The sequence below is a fragment of the Sphaerodactylus townsendi genome, linkage group LG03 (assembly GCF_021028975.2).
Source record: "Sphaerodactylus townsendi isolate TG3544 linkage group LG03, MPM_Stown_v2.3, whole genome shotgun sequence".
NCBI classification, from domain to species: domain Eukaryota; kingdom Metazoa; phylum Chordata; class Lepidosauria; order Squamata; family Sphaerodactylidae; genus Sphaerodactylus; species Sphaerodactylus townsendi.
In genome coordinates, this window is record NC_059427.1 from 29,964,073 (window position 1) to 29,972,765 (window position 8,693).

The window sequence follows — 8,693 nt, forward strand, 5'->3', positions numbered from 1 at the left end:
TGTGTGAATCCACGCCAGCATTTACTCCAAAGCCTCAATCTCCAAGGCCTATATTGCATTCCTGGTCCCTTGACGCTGTCATCAGGTGTTGAGCAGGGATTCAAACATGAATAATAGAAGAAGAAGAAGAAGAAGAAGAAGAAGAAGAAGAAGAAGAAGAAGAAGAAGAAGAAGAAGAAGAAGAAGAAGAAGAAGAAGAAGAAGAAGAAGAAGAAGAAGAAGAAGAAGAAGAAGAAGAAGAAGAAGAAGAAGAAGAAGAGTTTGGAATTCTATCCCCCCTTTCTCTCCTGCAGGAGACTCAAAGGGGCTGACAATCTCCTTGCCCTTCCCCCCTCACAACAAACACCCTGTGAGGTAGGTGGGGCTGAGAGAGCTCCAAGAAGCTGTGACTAGCCCAAGGCCACCCAGCTGGCGTGTGTGGGAGTATACAGGCTAATCTGAACTCCCCAGATAAGCCTCCACAGCTCAGGTGGCAGAGAAGAGAATCAAACCCGGTTCCTCCAGATTAGATACACGAACTCTTAACCTCCTACGCCACTGCTGCTCCTAGACCTGCACCTTGAATGTGTATGCCAGATGTCATTCCAGCACCTCAGTGTTCAAACGACTATTCATGGCATGGAGAAATGAAATGCCAAACCAAAGGCTACACGGTGTGGTGTAGTGTTCAACAGTAGTGGACTCTAATTTGGCCAACTGAATTTATTTCCCTGTTCGGACACATGAAGAAGTTTGCTGGGTGATCTTGGGCCAGTCACAGTTCTCTCTGAACTGTCTCAGCCCTGCTTACCTCACAAGGGAGGGGAAGGGAAGAAATTTGTAAGCCACTTTGAGACTCCTTACTGGAGAGAATGGTAGGGTGTAAATCCAAACGCCATCTCTTCCTAAATCAAAGGCCTCATTGCCCTCATTGGTAACACTGATTTAAAATAAAATAAGCAGCTATAGATTGCAAAACTGGGTTGATGGCTTGTATTTTTAGTCCTCTCCCACAAACATGGCAACAGGAAGCCTTAGCAATTCCAGGTCAAGCGAACATCCCCTCGTTTGTTTCTTTTTAAGTAGAATACAGTGGAACCTCGGTTTTAGTTGGTAATCCGTCCGAAAAGAATCTATGAAAACCGAAACGGATGAAAACTGAGGCAAACTTTTCCATAGGAATCAATGTAAATCCAATTAATCCGTTCTAGGCACTCCAAAAAACACACCAAAAACACATTTTTTGGTGAACAAACATAGTGTTTAATTCTGAAAACAGTAACAAACAATAACACTAGGACCAGCTTCAGAGCCAGTGGACCAATGTCGCACCAGAAAGCTGTCCAAAGAGGCCTGTTTCTGACGCCTCTTTAAGATTTCTCTGAAATGGGGCAAGACATTGTCATTTAACAAGTTGCAGACGCGGCCTGCAACAGCTTTGTCCGGGTGATTTTTCTCCACAAACCCCTGCACCTTACTGCAAATCGATGAAAACCGAGGCAAATCAATGACAACCGAGACAAAATTTTCACTAAAAAAAAATTGATGAAAACCGAAACCAATGAAAACCGAAGGCAATGAAAACCGAGGTTCCGCTGTTTATAATTCTGAAACACCACGCTCCAAGTTTTTTTAATCTCGCAGAAGATGCAGAGCACTAACCATTTATTTGTTTATTTATATACTTATACCTCACCTTTCTCCCCAAAGAGGTCCAAAAGTAGCTTACATTTTTCTCCTGTCCTTCATTTTATGTATTCCCGCTAACTGCACCCACTGCTATAATAATCTATGGCTGTGGGAGCAGCAGTGGCGTAGGAGGTTAAGAGCTCGTGTATCTAATCTGGAGGAACCGGGTTTGATTCCCAGCTCTGCCGCCTGAGCTGTGGAGGCTTATCTAGGGAGTTCAGATTAGCCTGTACACTCCCATACACGCCAGCTGGGTGACCTTGGGCTGGGCACAGCTTCTCAGAGCTTTCTCAGCCCCACCCACCCCACAGGGTGTTTGTTGCACGGGGGGAAGGGCAAGGAGATTGTCAGCCCCTTTGAGTCTCCTACAGGAGAGAAAGGGGGGATATAAATCCAAACTCTTCTTCTTCTTCTGTGTATATACTCTGCTTTTAACTGACAAGGAGGAAACGACTGTGCACAGTCATCAAGTGTGGTTTATTTCCCCACACTCCCATAATGAGGACTATATTGCAAGTTACTGCTTGCAATCCTGTGGTTTTCCTGACAGCATAAAATCAGGGCACACACCATAATGTGAAAACAAACTTTCACTGAAATAAATGTGTGATATAAAACGGTTACAGAAGAAGGGGATAAAAAAACATAACTTTTAGACGAAAGGAAATTTATTTCTTTTTATATGACTCCTTTTTAAACAACCATGGCTAGAAATATGAGTATGATCTGTAGAAACATACAGTGAATAATGACATCTCGTGGACCGAAGTTATGGAATAGCGATGACTTTGAAAAAAGAGCAGCTCAGATTATCTTTCTTTTAAGGCTGTTTGGGCAGGTCTGTCTTTGGCAGCAATGAGTTGATCTGGTCATTTTCTTTTCCTATGTTGTCATTATCTCTTTACTGTCATAGATGATTTCTGTGGCTGCTGTCTCTTTTACTCTATTTTTATACCACTAGATGCCGTTCATATATTACAAGCAATTTAGACATAATTGATGCAAAAAAAATGGAAAATATAGTGATTGTAATGGGGAAAATTAGGATCAGGGAAAGAGAAATCAGTGTGAAAATAAAGACTGACGGGTTCATTCCTCACAAAGCAGAAACAAAATCAAAATTGAGATACTCCGACGGAATCAGACAGCTTAAGTCTTAGCGAGAGTCTCTTGTAAAGGGCTGGAAACCAACAGCAGGGCAAGCCCAAAGGCCAAGCAACAGCATCAGAATAGGATGATGACCTAACCTAAGAGACTCCTTTATCTTCCCATTGATCTGTCATCTCCTCATTGACTCCTCCCCTCTTGCTACTCAACTTTTAAACCCACCAGATACCTTCAAACTTACAGCTAGAGCAGTGATGGCGAACCTTTTCGAGACGGAGTGCCCAAACTGTAACCCCAAACCCACATATTTATCGCAAAGTGCCAACACCGCAATTTAACCTGAATACTGAGGTTTTAGTGTAGAAAAACGGTTGGCTCCAAGGTGCGCGTTACTCGGGAGTAAGCTTGGTGGTAGTCGGTGACTTTGCTTTGAAGCAACTGTGCAATGCTTCGAACAGGTGAATCACGACCCTAGGAGGGTTTACCCAGAAGCAAACCCCATTGCCAGCAACCAAGCTTACTCCCAGGTAAATGATCACGCTTTCATTCTTCCCATGAAAATCAGTAGGGTTTAACAGTGCTTAACAGGGTTACCTACACTGCTTCCCCAAAACTAGGTCTTAGGTTTAATGCTAATAATCTCTCTGAAAGAATTACACTATTATCATGTGATGAACTCTGTGCATGCGTGCCCACAGAGAGGGCTCTGAGTGCCACCTCTGGCACCCGTGCCATAGGTTCGCCACCACTGAGCTAGAGTAATTTAGAGGGGTACAGAAACATAATGCAAAGAGGCCCCACCTTCCGAGGGCAATTTATTCTGGGAATTCTATCAGCATCATTTACAGCGCAATCCTGTGCAGTTACTCTAGCCAAAGCCCAGAGAAATTAATAGATTTAGACGGGCGTAACTCTCCTTAGGATTGCACTGTTAGACCAGTAATTAATACAGAAGCTTAGCTAGCTGCCCTTCTTCCATATTTAAGGCCCGCAGAACGCGCCTCCTGCTCACAGTCCAGAACTGGGCTTTAAGGAGAGCGAGAAAAGCCATTTAAATGTCAAACATTCACCTGGCCCTTTTCGGTTCTTTTCCTCGCAACCACATATCTACAAGCGTTTTCTGCTTGCGATTCAGCTCCACTCTGCTCTCTGCAATTTCCCCTGTTTTGCTAGGTCAGCAAAAGCGCTGTCATTTCTCACTGCCGCTCTTTCCAGGTGTGAAATGCTCCTTCATAAGATGCAGAGGAAGCAGGCCGACATCAATTGGTTTCCTTCTACACCCGTCTCTGGTGACAACGGGGAAAGCCATCGATTTCTCTTGACAAGACCTCTCAGTGTTGTGGGACAGAACTGCCAACTCACATTTGTTCAAGAAGTATGGGTCTCAGCCTCGTATTTACACAAGGAAATGGGTGTGGTTAGTCAGCAACTACCCGGCTTTCTTTTGAAGAAGAAGAGTTTGGATTTATATCCCCCCCTTTCTCTCCTATAGGAGACTCAAAGGGGCTTACAATCTCCTTGTCCTTCCCCCTCACAACAAACACCCTGTGAGGTAGGTGGGGCTGAGAGAGCTCCGAGAAGCTGTGACTAGCCCAAGGTCACCCAGCTGGCGTGTGTGGGAGTGCACAGGCTAATCTGAATTCCCCAGAGAAGCCTCCACAACTCAAGCGGCGGAGCTGGGAATCAAACCCGGTTCCTCCAGAACCTCCTCTTAGCAACTACTGCTCCCTTGAGTGGTTGTTGTTTTTTATTTCAGTTTCCAGAATAGCTGGACCAATCACATGTATGCAAAAATACACAAAATGTCACATCAGATCCCCTCCCACCTGCCCCATCCACAAGCACCTAAATTTAAGTTGCAGTTTCTCGGTTGCATAACACTGAGAACTATATAGATGTGGGAGGTGCCTTCCAGTCAGTCACTTCATTTTTCCATGGCCATACTGAACCTTGCAGATTTGGGGGGAGGGGGAGGGTTACAGTTCCAGTGCAATTCTAAGCAGAGTTACACCTTTCTAAAGTGTAAAGGTGTAGTGTAAAGGAGCAGCAGTGGCATAGTGGCTAAGAGCAGATGCACTCTGATCTGGAGGAACCGGGTTTGATTCCCAGCTCTGCCACCTGAGCTGTGAAGACTTATCTGGGGGATTCAGATTAGCCTGTGCACTCCCACACACGCCAGCTGGGTGACCTTGGGCTAGTCACAGCTTTTCAGAGCTCTCTCAGCCCCACCCACCTCACAAGATGTTTGTTGTGAGGGGGGGAGGGCAAGGTGATTGTAAGCCCCTTTGAGTCTCCTACCGGAAATAAAGGGGGGACATAAATCCAAACTCTTCAAACTCTTCTAAAGCTATGAAAGCAAATAACGTTGCTTAGGATTGTCCACCTATTTTCAATAGACAAACAACTATTCTGAATTTCTGCTTTTCAGTGTGATTCTATTACAATGTCCTTTTTTCAATTTTAAAACTATATTTATTGAATTAGTTGTTACTTACGGAACACTTTTTGCCTTCTGGAAGGGACGACCAGATTGGCAAGCGTAAGCAGACAGTTTTGTTCCATCTATATTGGCTGGCAGTTAGTTTTCAGGCCCAATCAAAAGCATTAATTAAAGCTCTAAAAGGTATCAGACTACAAAACTCTCTCTTGTATAGGCTTGCCGGGCCACAAAGATCACTGGGCCAGTGTTGCTACTTAGTATGGCCACAAGAGAGACTCAAGAGAGAGACTCAAGAGAGACACGAGAGAGAGATAAGGCCATGACACGGAACTTGCTGAAAGTACAGTTTCACTGGGATGTAAGTGCAGAGTCATGGTACCCCAGTAGTCTATAAGTATCCCAGCAGCTGTTGAAAATGGTCATTTTTAGGGTCTCTGATGACATTTAGTTATAGACAGCCTTTGATCGCGGGTCAGTATTTTCATGATACTGGCTTCAGTTTAAAAGAGAAACGGGAGACTATCTTCTTAGCCTGCCATTATGTTTTTAAAACTTGTGATACCCATTTGCATCAGATCTGGCCTTGTAATAACAGAGCTTGACACCCCTGGTTTAGAGATTTGTTTCATTAAGCCTAAAGCCCAACCCTCCTCTTTTCTAGGAGACACCTACCTCTGACCAGTCCCCTGTAATCCAGATGTATTCACATGGTGGCAGGTTACAACTCTCAACCTCAGGCGGCCTCTTGCTTGGATCACAGTGAAGTCCGTCCACTTCTTGTCTGTTTCGATCCAAGCAGATCACTCTGCGGTATCTGGATCCCTCTCCGCATGTTTTGCTACACTGTTAAGACAAAGAGAAATAGCGATTGGTGGCCGTCTGGTGGCAATAATGTGGGCAGAGGCAGTGAGAAAGGGGCTGATGAGGGGAGAGATTATGTCTTTTACTAACGGGATTTATAACAAAGTACCAACTGAGGGTTGAATTTGCAGTTGTCAAATAGGAGGTGTTGAAAACTCGGAACATATATTATTTGAATGCTCATACTATGATGAGATATGTTGGATGCTTCTGTCCTTTGACCAGACAAACTCTCCTTTGGCTAAGAAAGAAAAGGTTAAAATACTGTTATCAGATACCAATAAAAATCTAACGTATTCTGTTTCAAAGTTTGCCTGGATATCAAGTAAAATCAGGAAGGCCCGACAGAGCACTACTGGCTCTGCCAGCTAATCCTTATTATTAATTATTATTAGACTGACATTTCACTCATTATCTTGAGCTGATGTTCTGAGTTCCTGAGGCCTATTATCTGCATTTTGTTAACTGTTTTAATCTGTATATTTGTAATATCTAAAATGTTATGATTTTAATTCTTCTGGATCTTGCTGGTCAACGACCGTAAATAAACTATGATGATGATGATGTCTTTTACAGAAATGTGTCTCTATACTTGCAGTTTGTTTTTAAAATGTCACTTAGTTCTAAATTTATCTACCTCTGGACCTGAATTGGGATGGGAATTTATAGTGAAACCAGGGGTAGGGCGATATAAAACTGACTGAGAGACAACTGGATGAAGCTTAAACTGAAACATATGGTTACTCAGAAAGCATTAGTCAAATGTTATTATTACTGTGTCTTCAGACACGTTCTTTTATCACTCTAGGTTTAAAGTGTGATCAAAAGCATAAATTGTAACAAATAATTATCGCATTCTTCTGGATTTCTGCTGTCAGCTGTATATATCTCCTAGAACCGTGGTGGCAAACCTTTGGCACCCCAGATGTTATGGACTACAATTCCCATCAGCCCCTGCCAGCATGGCCAATTGGTCATGCTTGCAGGGGCTGGTGGGAATTGTAGTCCATAACATCTGGAGTGCCAAAGGTTCGCCACCACTGTCCTAGAATATAAGCACAATGGAATGTGGTAGTGCTCAGTTCCATGCAAACAGAGATATGATTGAGGTGTCAGTTACCTCACGATTGTTTCCTTCCCTAAGAGTCAAAATTCATGTTATGCTGGAGCTCTGTAACTGGAACACCAGATGCACAATTTGACTCTTAAAAGGTAATTGGGGAGTAGAAGTGAGAAGTCCTCTGATTAGGTTGCCAGCTTCAGGTTGGGAACTCCTGGAGATTTGGAACGGGAGCCTGGGAACAGTGGGATTCAGGGATGAACCTCAACAGGGTATCTACCATGTTCCAAAGCAGCCATTTTCTCCAGGGGAACGGGTCTCTGTTGTCTGGAGACTAGTTGTAATTCTGTGAGATCTCCAGGCCCCACCTGGAGGCTGGCAACCCTACCACTGATCTGGATCACGGCTGCAGTGTAGGGAATTGGAAATGGGGCTCCTTCCCCAGACCTTCTATACATTTCATACAGAAAAAAAACACAGATACTCATAATGTGCCTGTTTCTCCCAACCCCAAGTCCACTTACAAGAAGGTCAGGAAATGGCATTTTTGCCTGGGGAAAGGGGGGAGAGAGAGAGCTCACACACCCCTTCACCAGGGTAAAAGTCCCAACTCTTTATCTAGCCTCCCTATGCCTCAAATTGCAGTTACCACACTCTCACTGTCTGTACCACAGCCGTATTTAAGCAAATTAGCACCTCTACATTTTCAGTGATCGCTAAGTTATGCTATGTTGTGATAGCTTGCAATTATTATTAATCATGATGTCTGGCTTGTTGGGCAATTCATCCTTACCCAAGTGCACTGTACTATATCAGCTGTCAAGAGTCAAATCTGAAGGGATTATAGAAATGAGATAGTAGGCAGGAATTTGCTAGACTTCAAGAAGAATTCAGATCGAAGAGATTTCCTTCTTCCTTGTGACCTCAAAGACCTTTTCCACTCAGCATCCTTTAGCCCGGAATGCAGTATAGAAACTGGAAACAAGCTGTATATTCTATTCAATGGGGATTTTCTGACCTCTAGATGAGGAAAGTACAAAGCACGAGCTAATAACTACACTGAGCTACACTGGGAGGAAAGTCTGTAGGACCAAGGAAATTATGAAGGTGTTGTTTAGTAGCCTGCAGAATTCAAAGCCTGAACTTAGGAGACAGTGCTTTTGGTAGGAGCACTATTACACTTTCCTTTCAAGAGAGAAAAAACAATGTCACTGCAATGGGATTATGGAATTCTAACTGCATATGATTTGGATTTTTTTCTGCAAGTTCTGCACTTGGTTTTATCATCTGACAGATGTCTTCCACTGAATACAACCAGTTGGGACGGCCATCAGTGCGGGAAGTTCTACAAACATTTCACTACCCATTGTGATACCCCAAGACATAGCTGATCACATTCCCAGTGATGTTACTACCCGGAACAAGATCTCCCCACTCAAACACTGGGGCAAGGAGGTAGATACAGAAGTAGACGTCAAATAAGATCCAAGCAATTTAAGGCTTTAAAGGTGAGGAGTTGCACCTTGAATTGAGCCCAATGACACACACAGCTCTGTT

General features: G+C 43.7%; 1 protein-coding gene across 2 annotated transcripts in view; it reads right to left on the reverse strand.

Annotated features, from left to right (window-relative positions):
* The window catches only part of ADAMTS9 (ADAM metallopeptidase with thrombospondin type 1 motif 9), a 211,691-nt gene that overhangs the window by 23,639 nt on the left and 179,359 nt on the right, over positions 1-8,693 (reverse strand). For both annotated transcript variants that reach the window (XM_048491555.1, XM_048491554.1), the window contains exon 31: positions 5,888-6,058. In XM_048491555.1, coding sequence (XP_048347512.1) covers positions 5,888-6,058 — 171 coding nt within the window. The remainder of the gene's footprint in view (positions 1-5,887; positions 6,059-8,693) is intronic.